This window comes from Symphodus melops (genome assembly GCF_947650265.1).
Source record: "Symphodus melops genome assembly, chromosome: 8".
NCBI classification, from domain to species: Eukaryota; Metazoa; Chordata; class Actinopteri; order Labriformes; family Labridae; genus Symphodus; species Symphodus melops.
This window is the reverse complement of record NC_136698.1, coordinates 5,877,982-5,894,120: the sequence shown is the minus strand read 5'-3', so window position 1 is coordinate 5,894,120 and position 16,139 is coordinate 5,877,982. Positions and strand designations below refer to the sequence as shown.

Sequence of the window (16,139 nt, the reverse complement as noted above, 5' to 3'; positions counted from 1 at the left end):
CTGTGAATACTCAGTTAAGTAAAATAAGTACAATATAATAATTTAATATTCATGAAATAAGTCAGTTTTTTAACCTTCATTGAAATCTCTTTCATAACATCCTTTTCAACATGTCTTGTCAGTCATTTGCCCTCCGACCAGAGTGAATGGAGAGACGAATTGCAGGAACAATGACATCACAGTAAGCTGGGAGCCGAGTCCAGAGAGCGGCGTGGAATACTTCATCTACTCTCAGAAAGAATGGGGCGCTAGAGCAAACTACTCCACAACCCAAACATCCCATGTACTCACGGGGCTGCAGTGTGGCGAGCTGTACGAGGTGTCGGTCGCAGCCAGGGACTCGGAGTGCACCAGCAACCTCAGTGAGAGCATTCAGACCGAAACAGGTAAACATCTGTGTGGACTGATTATATGGCTCGAGGCTCAGCTGACACCCTAAAAACAGTTATTGCATTCAATTTAAAGTCTTTAAACAAAAGCAGAGCAGCCACTTTCACATAAAGAAAACTACCTATGTTAGAAAACTGGTTTATCTTCTATCGACAGAATATGTTTCTTATAACATGGCCACTCTACTATGATGTGATTTAAGATCTGCAGAAGTTATTCCTTTTTCATGTGATAGATTATTATATCTGATGCTCTCTTCTTTATCGTTATGCATGTGTTTTGTCAAGGAGGTTCACACTTACAGAGTGACTCTCACAATGGGCAGCAGGTCAGAACACGTGAATCCCGCCACGATACTTCAGTTGTCTTCAACAAAGGTTTATTTCTTCACATCAAGTGAATTAGCTCAATAAATGAGGGCAATAACGAAATAAACATGAGATGAGTCAAACATCTGAAAGACAAAACACATTGTGTATGAGAACAATAAACAACCTGTCAAATTGGCTATGATTTATTTTGAGGAAATGCGGCGAAGTGAGGTAGATGAGGACGTGGAGGGTTGTGAATAGTAATAATACAGTTCAGTTCTTTACTCCTTGTAAATGTTGTTCTATGTAATATTTAATGCATTCAACTGTATTTAAAGTGTTCATTAGGTAAATGCATTCTTTAATTGCATTTTTATACCCCCCCTTGGTCTGAAAATGCAGAAGATTTGATGCATTTTGTTTTCCCGCTAGCTCCGTGTCCTCCCACCAATCTCACCGTCAGAGCTGAATGTGGCACCAACTTAGGAAATCTGACCTGGACGCCCAGCACCCACGCTATCTCCTACACAGCTACAGTGACTGGTACCCACGGCCATGTTGTATCCTGTACTTCGAACACGACCACCTGTGCAGTGAAGCTGGATTGTGGACGCCGTTACTCAGCATTTATAACTGCTTCCAGTGCTACATGCAACAGCAGCAGAGGAGAAACGTCCAGCTTTGAATCTGGTGAATGATGCTGCCTTTTTAGTTATTGGTCCTACTTGTTTTGATGCTCAAAATGATTTAATGAATCATTTTTCTTATTATCCCTTCCCACAGCTCCCTGTCTGCCTGACAATGTGGAAGCAAACCTGGACTGCAACGTCAACTCCTTTGCGGTGCAGTGGAGAGCGAGCGTGAATGACATCGGTACTTACACTGCGCTTGCCATTGGCAGTGATGAGAGTCGTGCGTCCTGTGAAGCGCTCACCACAAACTGCACCATCAAGAACCTGAACTGTGGCCTGAACTACAGCATCGTCATCACCACGGATTCTGTTGACTGTGGCATCATCGAGGGCTCTGACTACTTTATGATGTCAGGTAGCTAAAACTGAAACATTTTCTGACATGGTAGTATTTAAATGAATGTTTGAGTACATACATAGTTGATTTCATATTGTTATCAAACAATTTACATCTCTATATTGAAAGGACAATGAGATATCCATTGTTTCCTCCTTGTTCAATAGAGCTGGATACCATTTGGTTGTGAATTATGCTGCACAATTCTTTTATTTGTACTGACATACTCCCTCGTTCCTCTCAGCGCCCTGCAAACCAACAGCGGTTTTGGTGAATCTGCAGTGTAGCGATAATGTGGCGTTCGTGTCCTGGGGAAACTCGGGGCCAGACCAGACTCAGGTGGTGTCAGCGGTGGACAGCAGTGGAATTGTAACTGTCTGCAACTCCACCAGCTCCAACTGCACCTTTGACCAGCTGATCTGTGGGGAGAGCTACACCATCAGCGTGGTCGGCCGCACTGACAACTGCAGCAGTGAAGCAGCTGTTGCAGAAACACTCCTTACAGGTACGAATAATGGAGCATAGAATAACAGACAGCTTACTTTAGATCTTATAACGTCTGAAGTAAAAAACAACCAAGAAGTGATTAAAAACAGTGTATTACACATTATTATTACACTAAGTTACTTTATAAGTACTACATTATAACCATGTTGAATACAAGAATGAATATGAATTAAGAGACTGAAAGAAAAGCTTTCCCCCAACAAGACAACATTTACCTTAGTCTGTTGAAATTTGATAACTAAGTCAAGTTGTTGCCGATGGAACAAACTTTCGTGTTGTTCTTTTCATTGTTCAGTCTCAAGGGGGCAGTCATGAGCATCTTCTGTGGAAAACTCATTTTTGACAATATTCTGAGACCATGTGGTTGTCATGCTGAATTACATAATAACATCATCAACAGTGGAGATAAATGTTGGCATTTGAAAGAGCTAAGGATATAAAGAAGTTTACTAGCAACCATTGTGGCAGAAGGCTGTGTATAGAAAAGTTATATTTCTTCTTTCTCTCTGTCTCCACCAGCTCCGTGTGTTCCCACCTACCTCACAGGGTATTTGGACTGCCAGACAGGAATCATCTCGGTCACATGGGATGCAGCACGAGGCGCCAAATTTTACACCGTCCATGCCCGTGGCAATCTGGGCCACAACGCTTCGTATAACAGCACTGACACCAACTATAATTTTGCTAACCTGGCGTGTGGACAGGACTACACCGTCACAGTGGTGGCTCACCACGACTCCTGCGCTAGTTTGGTCAGCAAGTCCTTCAACATCACATCAGGTAAAAAAAAAACTGAATTTACTACATTATAAAGGTGCGCTCAGAAACTGTAGGCACTTCTTGAACTCTTGGACATTTTCAAATGAATTACAGTAAATATGTAGAGTAACAACTTTATATGTTCTGCAAAAAAAATATGTTATTGCTTGTTTTGACTTTCCAAAGAGAAAAAAAGTCTGTTTATCAACCTTCCCCTCTCTGTGCAGTTCCATGTCCTCACAGTAATCTCATAACGACCCTGGACTGTGACACCAACACCGCAACAGTGTCATGGACGCCCGGCAGTGGCATCCGCGACTACAACGCCTCGGCTGATGCCTTTAACATCGTACACAAGCAGATCTGCTCTACTAACGGCTCCACCTGCAACATCAGCTCTCTGCACTGCGGGGAGAGCTACAGGGTGAGCGTCAGCGGACAGGGAGAGAGGTGCCTGAGTCCAGCACAGGACTGGCATAGAATCAACACAGGTAAATTGAATATGCTTCATACAGCTCGTCTGCTTGCTGCTGTACATTTTGACTGTTTACTTATTATCGGCCTGCTTCATTAAGATCAACTTTTTATTGAGCTAATGCTAACTCCAAGGTATTTCAAGGTTCACATCGGTAATCTGAAAAATGAATCGCAATAATATGGTGAACATCAGCAGCTGTACAGTAGAGCTGAGGCGGCAGCTGTAGCGCTAGATTTTGAAATTGAGGACGCATCACAGTCTTTTAAATCGGAGGTGTTGAAACATTTTGGCTTCTCCGAGACTGAAAATGAGAGAGGTGAGAAGATAACAGACAAAAGTGTACAGCTTCTCACCTGAAGGGGTTGTATCCCTGAACACAAACTCACTGAAGTAAAAAGCTCATGTTGTTTATTGCATTGGTTTTCCTTTTTTTTCTGGCTGTAGTCATTCCTTTGAAAGACACCAAATAGACTCTGTTTATTCTTAAATAAAGGTAAATTCACTTTCTCACTATCATTCTGTCTCTCCTCCAGCTCCATGCCCTCCAACCCAGCTGACGGTCGACTCTTCCTGTGAATCCAACAACTTCTCGGTGTCGTGGCAGGCCTCGCAGGGTTCTTTCTCCTACATGGTCGTGGCTGATAATGAAGACGGCCAACGATGGTCCTTTAACACCAGCAGCACCGCCTTTCAGATATCTGGCCTGCCCTGTGGACAGAAGTTTGAGGTCTACGCTGCTGGTGTTGATGACAACTGCATCGGAGCAAAGAGTAACATCAAAATGATTCGCACAGGTTGGCATTTTAATTCAAGTCAAATATAGTTTAACTACGCTGTCTTTAGACTGCATGATTATTGTTGAAGCTTCTAAACTGAATTCATTTGAGGAAGCGTACTGGTTAACTTTACTGTTCCAGATGCTTTTTTTGCTAGCTGCTGTGAAGGTAAGTCAGTATCTCATGGTTGGGTCAAACTAGTGAAAACAAAGTTAAAGGATGTTTTTTAAACTACTCTCTTTTGTTCTCTCTTCAGCTCCCTGTGTGCCACAGAACATTCAGAACGACCTCGACTGTCTGTCCGGCGTCCTCAACGTCACCTGGCGGTCGACCGGTTACTTTGTTCACTTCCGCACCTCTGTGGTGAGCAGCAACGGCCACGTTAGCGCCTGTGAGACAAGTGAGCATCACTGTGTGGTGCGAATACAGTGTGGTCTGACTTACAACGTTACTGTGTGGGCTGAAGATGAAGTCTGCAACAGCTCCAACAGTCCCACAAAGCAGGTGGTTACAGGTAAATAAAGCTGCAGTAAAACCAATGCAATTAGAAGTAGTATATCTCACTTTTGTTATTATTATTATTTTAAAAGAGAAAAGTAATAATGATATGATTTTTTTCCTGTTTTTATTAAGATATTAACCTCGACTTCTCCTCCTCTTTCACTCTTAGCTCCCTGTCCCCTCACAACCTTCCTGCCCACCGTCGACTGTGACACCGGTGTCGTCTCTGTAACTTGGAATGGCAGCGTGGCGGGCGTCATGTACGCGGTGTCTGCGGTCGACACCGCAGGTCGCACACACAACTGCAATGGCACAAACAGCGGCTGTGATCTTCATACGCTGGAGTGCGGGAAAAAGTACAACGTCACCATCACACCATCCAGGAACGGATGTGTGGGCAAAGACAGCCCAACACAAGCGTTCATGACAGGCAAGGATCAATCGTGTTTTCATTTGAATGACCTTGAATAAAGACACCACTCTTTTGAGGTTAAACTTCTGGTGTGTTATTTGTTCTTTTTATCGGTCATGATGTTGACAGAAATCTGTGTTAGATCCATCTTTTAAATGTACAAATGTTTTTATATGCATTTGATATTCAGTATACATATATTTCTATATTTTCATTAGGGCTGTCAGGAAGTTATTTGCTGAGCTTTAGGTTGGAAAACCAAGACATTCCTTGTTTTTCTTAACTTCATGAATCGCTTCAGAAGTAACATGCATGTTGTGATCAAACATTTTATTTTACCACTCCCCTTTGCTAATTTCATTTACTTTTTAATCTGGAGAAAGTTCCTTTTTTGTTGTAAAGTTAATTTAACTTTTATCTCCTGTTAGTTCCTTATTATTACATTATATATCATATTCACTTCAGGGCTCAGTGGTCAAAAACTCTTTGAAGACTATGAGCCCAATACCTCGCCTGAGTAGGAACGTCTGAGTAACAGTTTTCCGACCTGTTCTTATTACTTCCAGCTCCGTGCGTACCTCACCTGTCAGACGTAGAGATCGACTGCCTGTCAAACTCAGCCTGGGTGATGTATGAGGACTCTGCTGGTGCTGAGGACTACGTCGCCATGGTGACTGACAGTCAGGGTGATGTCCAAACATTTGAGTGCAACGCCACATCAGACAACGTGTGTTCTCTGCCGCCGCTGATGTGCAGCAGAAACATCACTGTCACCATCAAGGCCCGCGACCCACAGTGCACCAGTGCACCCAGCAATGCCATCACAACTGAGACAGGTGCTTAAGAAAGACAAGGAACCACTGACAATGTCTTTAAATATTTTTTTACAGAATGAAAACTGAATGTATTTTGCTTTTGTACAGTTTTTTTTTTCAATTAAAAATGTTTACTAAAGCAGCTGGAAAAACACAGCTGGCAAGAAAAGGAGATCGAGAACTTTCTCTGAATTAAAGCTATTTGCTTTAATTTGAAGTTATTTACTGTATTAATTAAATTGCCCATATTATACTACTATGACTATAAAAGAAGTTCAGCCTCTGACGCAGGCTGTTTCAGGTGCTGTCTCTTTAAAGCCTGGCTCAGACTGCAGGATAATCAGGCAGATCTGAGGTCTGATTCCCTCTTCCAGATAATTGCTGAGTTGTATCCGGTTCATCGTTTTTCCTGTCTACACAAAGCATCGCAAATTTAACCGAGGTCACGCAAGGTGGTGTGTCCCGCCGTTGGGCACGATAATCTACTCAAATCCTGTATTATGTGATGTGCCTCGCATTCATATCTTGCAGTGTGACCATGCTTGAGTTTACACTTTATTAGCATCTAAATGTTTTTCCTGTTGTTGCTAATTAAAGTAGCCTAGACTGTGAGGTGGAAATGGCATACTAAGACTAATTACTGAAGTTTTTAACATACAAAGGTAATGGTTAAGAAGTTAATTTAGACTTTGTTTACAGCTCCCTGCCCTCCTGAGAACATAGTAACTTCTGTGGACTGCGACAACTCTACCATAAGTGTGACCTGGCCAACCGTCCCCGGTGCTATCTCATACACGGCCACCCTGGAGCAGATAAACGGGCACTCCAACTGCTGCACATCATCAAACAACGGCTGCGACATCACCGATCTGCCATGTGGAGAAATGTACGTTCTGAACGTCATGTCTGAAGGACGGACGTGCAACAGCTCGCAGAATGAAGGGGACATGGTCAGGACAGGTATGCTATACTAGAAACTGAAGGAAAAAAAATAGATGCTTGCTTCAGCTACCATGAATGAAGTTTGAATATCTCCTCCTCAGCGCCGTGTGTTCCTCAGGACCTCAAAGCCAGCCTGAGCTGCAGCAACAATGTGGCCTCCATGACGTGGAACCACAGCAGAGGAGGACAGTTTTACACAGTGTGGGCTGTGGGATCTGACGGCCACAAAGTTAATTGCAGCAACTATAAGAACCAGTGTGACCTGACGGGTCTGCACTGTGGGCAGTATTACACCGCCACTGTGACAGCAGAGGACATGGACTGCCAGAGCAAACCAAGCGAGAGTGTGGAAATAAAGACAGGTATGATCAGAGCTGGACTGCAGAAGTTTGTCTACTCATTTACTCTGACTGCTTCAATGATTTACTGGTTTTCTGTTTGAGGTGATAAAAGAAGTCCTCAGCCTCTTCTTCTTTATATCTCCTCACCAGCACCGTGCAGCCCTGCAAGCGTCACCTCTGAGATGGACTGTGAGGCTAATGCTCTGGTTGTTTCCTGGTCTGTGAGCGCCGAGGCGGACTCCTACATCGCCACCCTGCAAGACAGTAACAGTCAGACCACAACCTGCCTGGGGACGACTGAGGGCTCCTGCAATGTGACAGGAGTCGGCTGTGGTCAGATCTACCACGTCACTGTGGTCTCCTCTGATGGATACTGCGACAGTCCGCCTACTCCTGACGTTGAAACGCCTTCAGGTGAGACGCAAAGCCAGGTGACGGATGTGTATCATAACAGATAATCTTTTCCTTTTTGAAAAGAGGAAATTAATTTACTCATCCAAAGGTAACAAATGAGAGGTCCCTGTTGTGAAACATCTTAAGTTGCCATTATACTAAGATAAGTTTAATAATCTAGTTTCAAGGACGCTCTCCAACGTTGCCTATAGCATTAAAACAGAATCCGACTATATTCAGTATTTGTAGTTGTAATAAACAACTTTCACTGTCTTATTGTCAGTTATCTTTTTTTTTTTTGAGAATCCAGGAACCTCAGGACTAACTGTGCTCTTTGTCTTACCCGTCCTCTCAGCTCCTTGTAAGGCGAGAAATATCGAGGCAGAGATGCGCTGCTACGAGAAGACGGCTACCATAAGCTGGTACCCGAGTGATGGAGCTTTGAAGTATGAGGTCTCTGCACACGCTGCATCAGGACACAATGTCAGCTGTCGGGCCAACACCACCCACTGTGATCTGGAGGGGCTGCTTTGTGGTCAGAGATACTCTGTGAGTGTCACGGCTGTGGGAGAGAGCTGCAGCAGCATCGCCAACATGACAGGAGAGCTGGTCACGGGTGAGGCTTCACAAGGCTATGCACGCTAAATGCATGCTTCAAGTCCCACTTTCCTCTTTTATGTGTTTCACTTACTGGCACTCCACTTTAGGTTTAAATTTCACTTCGCAGAAAAAATATCCCAGAGAGAAAAATCGAGCCATCAAACTTAATTTTGCCCCAAAAATTGTGAGATTTTATTGAAGCAAATATTTTAAAATGACAATAAATTGGCCTGAATTTTGATTCCTTACAAATAAAATATGATGATTTGTTTGGCCTCCTTTCTTTCCAGTATTTATTTTAAAAATGAACATTTATGTTTTTCTGTTTCAGACAGGATAACATAAACTTAACTTTAATAGTCAGAGTATTTTGAATATTCACTGAGTGGAAATGTCATGTTGTATTTATTGTTCCTCTCAGAGCCGTGTATCCCCAAGCACATCAACACTCACTACAGCCTGACGATCGGTCAGGTGATGTGGGACTTGACTGCTGGTGCTGAGTACTACACAGCTGAAGGTGTAACAGAGCAGGGTCTGATGGTCTCCTGCATCACCAACGACACCTACTGTGCCCTTTACAACATGAACTGTGGTCAGGTGTACAACATCAACATCACTGCGCACAATCACGTGTGCAAAGGCGTGTCCACCTCGACTGAAGAAGTCATCATTACAAGCGGTAATAACCCCTTTCTTGTTCCACTTCTAGAGAAAGATCTATCCTCGCGCTTTCTTGGTTCTTCAGTCATTTTCCTCTCTTTGTTAGCATCTTCACTTACTGTGTTACTTTAAGGACATAAAAATGATTGTTTGACAGAAGAATCATCTGCATTCTAATTTATTGGAGTTGTTTTAGTTTTTGTCCTCGACTGTCTGATAGTTCATTTTGTTTAATAGATTAAGGCATGTGGATGAGACGAAACAAAAAGCATCACCTTCAACATAAGACACATTGTACATTACGAACCTGAGAAATTGTCAGTTTGAATGATAAATCAGATTTTACCAGGAATGTCCAAAAAGGAAAGTTACTGTTGCAGTATGAAATACACCTTTTATTTGATATTTTTACAACCATCAGGTTCCAAAGTAGTGAAAATGGATTGTCTATAATGCAGCACACATGAGCTATGTTGCATTCTTCAACATGGTGTACCTCTTTTTGTTCCCTCAGAGCCTTGCCCGCCCGAAAATGTGCAGACCAATGTGCAATGTCAGAACGACATGGGGACAGTGTCATGGGAGGCCAGCGTTGGTGCTGTTGGTTACCATGCACATCTTTCCGGGCGCGATGGCCACTCCCTGTCCTGCTCAAGCAACGAAACTTATTGTGAAGTGGACGGCCTCCACTGTGGAATCGTCTACCACACCAGCGTCATCGCCATTGGAAAGACTTATAACAGTAGCGCCTCCACTACTGTTCTGCTGGTCTCAGGTATGAAGATTTACAAGATACAGCATATTTTAATTGCAATATTGAAAATGATTGTCTTACGTTTTGGCAAGCTATTTTGGACAAAGGGCCCGTCTGTGTGTGAGGGTCACTGCACATTCAAAGTATTATTACTAAAATGTGCATCCATGTTTGTATGTGCTTCCCTTCCCTCTGTCTTCAGCTCCCTGTGCAGCTGGAGATCTGGCTGCGGCTTTGGATTGCTACAACAACACTGTCGAAGTCTCGTGGAGTTTAGGAAATGGAGTAGACTCTTACACTGTGACAGCCATGGGAGCAAACGGTGTCTGGGCTTCGTGTGAGACAGATGAGCTTTGGTGTAATTTAACAGACCTGCAATGTGGTCAGACATATAACGTCAGTCTCACATCCATCAGCGACCATTGCCAGATTGAGAAATACACTAATGTCTCCTTCAGTACACGTGAGTTGATCAATCCCAGAGTATCTGGAGTAGAGTGAATACATAGTCTGATTTTATAAATGATCATTCTGTTGTTTAAATCGTGTAGGGCCCTGTAAGCCTTTACGTGTGGGCGTGGACCTTCAGTGTGGGACCAGTACAGCTCAAATGTTCTGGGAGGAAAGCGAGGAAGTAGAGCTCTACATGGCGACTGCCACCAGCAGCATGGGAACGACTCTAAAGTGCAACTCCACCAACTCCACCTGCCAGTTCCCTGACCTGCACTGCGGGGAAACTTATGAATTTACTGTATCCGCATACAGTGACATGTGCTGCAGTGAGATCAGCAGCGCTGTGGCCATTCAGACAGGTAAGGCTTATTGTAATTATTTATTTGTTTAAAATCTGTTGATCTAACAGATGCTGTCTCGTACTCATCTTGATGCATCATTTGTTTATTTGGGATCAGTCCTATTGATCCAATGAAAAGCAAAAAAAGATGATTTTAGTCTGCCTATACTGCAGAGATAATTGAACAAAAATGTAAGTGTGTCCTGACTGAGAATATTGCACTTTACGTGTTTCTCACTTCTCCTCCTCCAGGGCCCTGCCAGCCTGTTGATCTGACAGTCAGTGGGTCATGTAATAATGAGACAGTGGTGCTGGATTGGTCTGCGGCTGATGGGGCGTTAGTCTATTATGTGATGGTCACAGGAAACCTTGGATATGTCACAACTTACCGAACAGAGGAGACGACAACAGAGGCTGAGCTGCCCTGCGGACAATTATACACGTTCACAGTAAAAGCTCAAGACGATAGATGTGATAGCGTAAAGAGCCTGCCTGTAGAATTCAAGACAGGTATGCACGTCATTTTATTTTTGATCAAGCTTGGTAGATATTGCTCTTAGTTTGTTTTGATGCTGGAATGTTCCTTTTATTTTGCTCAGGACCCTGCATACCTCATCATGTAGAGAGCTTCACACCCTGTGAGAACAACACAGCCTCGGTCAGCTGGGCTATGAGTGACGGGTCAGAGTCCTACATGGCCATCGCTATGGGACAAGATGGCCACACGCACATGTGCATCTCAAACACAACCGTGTGCACCTGGGACGACCTGCACTGTGGAGAGCAGTACACGGTTCACGTCATCGCTAATGACTTCCTCTGTAGCAGCATGCCGAGCAACAGCACCTCAATACGAATGGGTAAACACATTCCTGTTCTCTAGCACAAAGTATGAGGCCAATTTCAACATGGAGCTGAAGTCTGGAAGATTACAGAAAAACCTTAATCAGAACATGCATGAAATATATTTAAAAACCCTGTAATGTCACAGGTTCAACAAGACTTGAGTCACATGTTTCTGTGATATGGTGCAGTTTAAAAAAACAAAAACTAGTGATCACAGAAAGAGCTGAAACCAACACCTGATTAATCAATTCATTACTAGGCACAAAATGAACAACAATTTTGAAGATTGATGATTTTAATTCCAATGCATTGATTATGATAAAGAAAAACATGAAGATGATGTAATTAATTATTAGAATTTGATGTGATGGTAAAACAAACGAAGAAGACAACTTCAAATCGGGCTTTGAGAAATGTGACCAAGACTGTATCACGTTTTCTTACATAATAAAAACTAATGTACAGATAATTTAATCTAGAAATGAATAAGCAGTTTAATTATTAGTATTTGTAGCTTGAAACTTACAGTTTGTCTTCTTTCTCCAGCACCCTGCATCCCTCAGAACCTGGGAGCATCTTTGAACTGTACCTACAAGGTGAATATTTACCCTTTTTAAAAATCAGTAACTTTAACTGTAACAATATTTGTCCTTTTAAAATATTAAACCTATTCATGTTGGGTTTTTATGAAAAATAGTATGTAATTTAAGTTTGCACTTGTTATCATATAAAGTGATGTTTAAATAGTATTTTTTTCTGTTTGTTAGTTCGGTTCCCTGACTTGGGACCCCAGTGAAAAAGCTGAGTATTACACGGTGACGGCTGAGACAAACAGCGGCCACAAAGTGCAAGTCAGCACCAACGACACCTGGACCTTCTTTTCTGAGTTTCTGTGTGGGGAGGAGTACTTCCTGTCCGTTCAGGCGGCAGACTCTGAGTGTACTAGTCTTCCCAGTCAGCCTTCAACGCTTAAGTCAGGTAAAGTGCTGTTTGGTACACCCCTACGTCACGGCTTCTCAAGCTGTTTAACAAGTGAAGTGTGCAGTGAAAGTAAAGAGGCACATATGTGGACGGTTCTTCTATTGTCAAAATAAGAGAACACATAATGTTACCCAGTTTGAATTTTTAACCAACTTTTTTTTTTCTTATTTATTGAATGCAGTTATTTATATAACTTACAAATTGCTCCCTGTGAAACCTGTTCTTTAGACTTCTTGATTAGCTTACTTTGATAGTAATGTTATTGTTTTCTTCAGGGAGGACAGAGTCGCACACATCCACAAATCTCTGCATTGTAATTCAGTCATATAAGAAACAACTATAAACACAGTAAAATATTCCTCTGTTATGGCTGTTATCTTCTGGCACTTTCTCTAATGACCCTACAATAATAATCCAGATTATTTTCCATCCTCTCCTCAGTGCCCTGCCCCCCCACCAGCGTCTCCAGCTCCATGAACTGTCTCTCTAACATCGCTGTGGTGTCGTGGACCAGCTCTGCTGGGGCGTACTTCCATATCGCCACAGTCTCAAAAGAAGACGGGGAAACCACGAGCTGCTCGTCCGATGACGAGGAGTGTGGTATGCCCAACCTCAACTGCGGACAAAACTACACAGTGACGGTCGTCGCCTCGAACTACATGTGTGACTCTGACCCAACTGAGGGCCAAACCCTGCAGTCGGGTAGGACATCGAGGATTCTCTTTTAATGTTGAATTCATTGTACAGACAGTTATTTGAAATAGTTAAATAGAATATTTGAATATATTTTTTCTTTGCATCATTCTGTTGCCTTTATTTTGATTGTTTTAATGGTAACTTAATTAAGTATATTAAATCAGGAATACATCCAATTAAGATTCTTGCCATGAAGATATTATTTACTAATCGTCTCTGCCTCTTTTTCTCAGTGCCTTGTGTTCCCACTGATGTGGAAGTGGAGATGGACTGCTCAACAAACCAGGCTGTCGTGTCCTGGAGTGCCAGCGATGGCGCTCTGTCCTACAAAGCGTCAGCTCAGAACAGACAGGGAGACATGTCCATTTGTGAGAGTGCAAACCTCAATTGTATTCTGACCAACCTGACCTGTGGCCAGTCCTACTCTGTCCAGGTGGTTGCAGAGGACGAGATTTGCTCGAGTTTATCCAGCCAAGCTTTCGAATTCAACTCAGGTAGAACACATGGACAGAAACTTCCTTTGGTCTTTATGATTTCTTCATCTTATGTGTCAATGATTTGTTGTTTGAAACCTGTCACTTTTTTTCTTTCCCTCTCAGTTCCCTGCACACCTGTAATTGGCTCAGTTGTTCTTGACTGCTACACAAACTCCGCCCTCTTGGACTGGGCCTTTGCTGATGGTGCTTTGAATTATACTGCCACAGCTGTGTCTTCGAGCGGTCATGTTTCCACCAGCAGCTCCAACTATACCAACTGTGAACTACACGACCTGCTGTGTGGCCAGATGTATGATGTGAATGTTGTGGCTTCAAATGAGATGTGCAGCAGTCCTCCAAGCTCCACTTTGCAGGTGGAGTCAGGTGAGCTCCTGAACAAATCTCATGTATTTCAAAAAAGACTTCTTCCCACCATCTGGAAATATTATAGTGCTGAACATAAAGAGGCTGCAATTTCCCTCACATCTGCACATAGAGAGCAGGGTACCTCCAGCACATACTTAGTTCAATTTGAAAATCAGCTGTAGTTTGTTAAGTACAGTGCCCTGTTTGTAATCATTTAATGACATCAGTAGCTTCCTAGTTATAAAAAAGACATTTTACTCATTTACTTTTGTATGCAGTTAATATGCATATTTCTGCAACAACAAAAATAACAAGAGCAAATATAAAATGTTGTTTTGATGTTTTTAAATCAGAGCCTTGCACACTCGTACACACATCTATTCCCTCTCCTCACTAAAGCACATCGAGTGTGGTCAGAAATGACAGATAAAGCTTTGAAACTATCTAAAGTCAGCTACTAAAATGTTAAGTATACTGTAAGAATTCTCATTTTATAAATGGATTTTAAATCATCGTCTTGATACCTTAGCCAACAAATCTTCCCAACTGATCATTTTACTTTCCCTCCTCCAGTGCCTTGTCCCCCTCAGGGTGTCACTCCGGTGCTCAATTGCTCTACAAACACAGCTCGAGTGGAGTGGCAGGCCAGCCCAGGAGTCGCCTCCTACATCGTCCAGGCCTTCGGTGTGGAAGAACATGAAACGTTCTGTGAGACGGACTCGGAGTTCTGCATCCTCTCAGACCTCTTGTGTGGCTTCACTTACAACATCAGCGTGATTTCTGTTAACAGCGTGTGCAATGTCTCGCATAGCAACATAACACAGCTGCGCACAGGTAAGGATGATCCAAGAGATTTAGGTTTGGGGTTGGTGATGTTATAAATACACATGCAGGGTGAACATGATAACAAAGACACAACAGCAACAAAAAGAAATAAACAGGAGAAACAACAATATATGTTTCTGAGATTTAATTTAATTAATGTAATTGACAGCATAAAGATTGGTAGTTATTGGAAAAGCTACCAAAATATATCAATCCTAATTTATCTGGGGGATTATTGCATCTCTCTGTGTGTGCCTGCAGTTCCCTGTGTGCCGCAGCAGGTGGAGGCCCATGTGGATTGTGAGTCAGGTGCTGTGGCGGTTTCTTGGGAGCCCAGCAAAGGAGCATTGTCATACGCCACAGTCGCTCAAGGCAACGGCGGCTACGCGTCAACGTGCATTAGCAACGAGACAACATGTCTGTTCAGCGACTTGCTGTGCAGCCTCAACTACTCCATCTCTGTTATGGCTTCGGATCTGACGTGCAGCAGCGCTGAGAGCTCCGCCGTGGCGATCAACACAGGTAGAACAGCGACATAGAGCGCACCTTTTAGGCAGACTGCATGTCACATTTAAGCACTGTTTATACTAGAGTCTTTTGACTAACTTGTCCATCTGTGTGTAGTGCTGTGTGTTCCACAAAAAGTGACAGCAGAGATGGTGTGCAGTGATGATGCAGGCATCGTGTCATGGGAAGAAGGAGAAGGCGTGTCCTCCTACAAGGTGAAAGCTTACGGTCCTGATGGTCACAAGACCGAGTGTAACAGCACTTACACCCACTGCAAGCTGCACAACATGCACTGTGGCCAGGTCTACAACCTGACTGTTACAGCTGAGGACGGACAGTGTGACAACAGCCGTGCTCACCTCAATCTGCAGTCAGGTAAGGGCAGTCCAGTTACTGTGAACAAAAGGTGAATGAGTGCGTTTGATTTTTCTTTTTCAAAGTGGTTATACTACAGAAGATTTGTTTAATTGATTTTAGGCTCCCTCAACAGTGGATAAACGTATTAACGTATTGTGTATGGAATTAGTTAAAAAACAGCTTCAGTTCTAAATTGTATGTGCTTTTGTTGTCCACTGAAACATGAAAAACGGAACCAAAATGTAAGTCAGGAGAAAAATCAGCTTTAGAAAAGAAAAAGAGGCACAATTATTCAAAATGAAAGGCTTAGTGAAATAAAAAAGAAATCTCAGAACAAAAGACTGATGAATCTCTAACTCTAACCCGCTGGGAAGCTCACAGGAAGGATAACAGACAAGCTGGCACTAGAGGTGGGAACAGAGATTATTGCTGCCTTCAAATGGGGTCGTGTTGACTGTGGTCACGAGAAGGGACCATATGAACAACCCCCAGACATCAAGAGTTTTTCTGAAGGTTTTTTAGTCATTAGTGACCAGTTTGATGATGAGAAGAACAAAGCACATAAAAAGGAAAATCCGTTTTTAAAGTTGTGAGGTAAACAAAAAGATTAAACATGTTATC

General features: G+C 42.8%; 1 protein-coding gene across 1 annotated transcript in view; it reads left to right on the top strand.

Moving 5' to 3' along the window:
• fndc7b (fibronectin type III domain containing 7b) overlaps positions 1–16,139 on the top strand; it is a gene marked incomplete at its 5' end in the record, with an annotated part of 37,592 nt that overhangs the window by 13,635 nt on the left and 7,818 nt on the right. The window contains 28 exons of the mRNA XM_079351074.1: positions 123–386; positions 1,134–1,391; positions 1,485–1,748; positions 1,975–2,235; positions 2,757–3,017; positions 3,224–3,487; positions 4,008–4,268; positions 4,507–4,764; positions 4,921–5,181; positions 5,730–5,999; positions 6,678–6,938; positions 7,022–7,282; positions 7,412–7,675; positions 8,010–8,270; positions 8,676–8,936; positions 9,432–9,692; positions 9,874–10,134; positions 10,223–10,483; positions 10,717–10,974; positions 11,064–11,324; positions 11,857–11,906; positions 12,078–12,288; positions 12,733–12,993; positions 13,221–13,481; positions 13,587–13,847; positions 14,403–14,663; positions 14,916–15,176; positions 15,279–15,536. Of these exons, the coding sequence (XP_079207200.1) occupies positions 123–386; positions 1,134–1,391; positions 1,485–1,748; positions 1,975–2,235; positions 2,757–3,017; positions 3,224–3,487; positions 4,008–4,268; positions 4,507–4,764; positions 4,921–5,181; positions 5,730–5,999; positions 6,678–6,938; positions 7,022–7,282; positions 7,412–7,675; positions 8,010–8,270; positions 8,676–8,936; positions 9,432–9,692; positions 9,874–10,134; positions 10,223–10,483; positions 10,717–10,974; positions 11,064–11,324; positions 11,857–11,906; positions 12,078–12,288; positions 12,733–12,993; positions 13,221–13,481; positions 13,587–13,847; positions 14,403–14,663; positions 14,916–15,176; positions 15,279–15,536 (7,056 nt within the window). The remainder of the gene's footprint in view (positions 1–122; positions 387–1,133; positions 1,392–1,484; positions 1,749–1,974; positions 2,236–2,756; positions 3,018–3,223; positions 3,488–4,007; positions 4,269–4,506; positions 4,765–4,920; positions 5,182–5,729; positions 6,000–6,677; positions 6,939–7,021; positions 7,283–7,411; positions 7,676–8,009; positions 8,271–8,675; positions 8,937–9,431; positions 9,693–9,873; positions 10,135–10,222; positions 10,484–10,716; positions 10,975–11,063; positions 11,325–11,856; positions 11,907–12,077; positions 12,289–12,732; positions 12,994–13,220; positions 13,482–13,586; positions 13,848–14,402; positions 14,664–14,915; positions 15,177–15,278; positions 15,537–16,139) is intronic.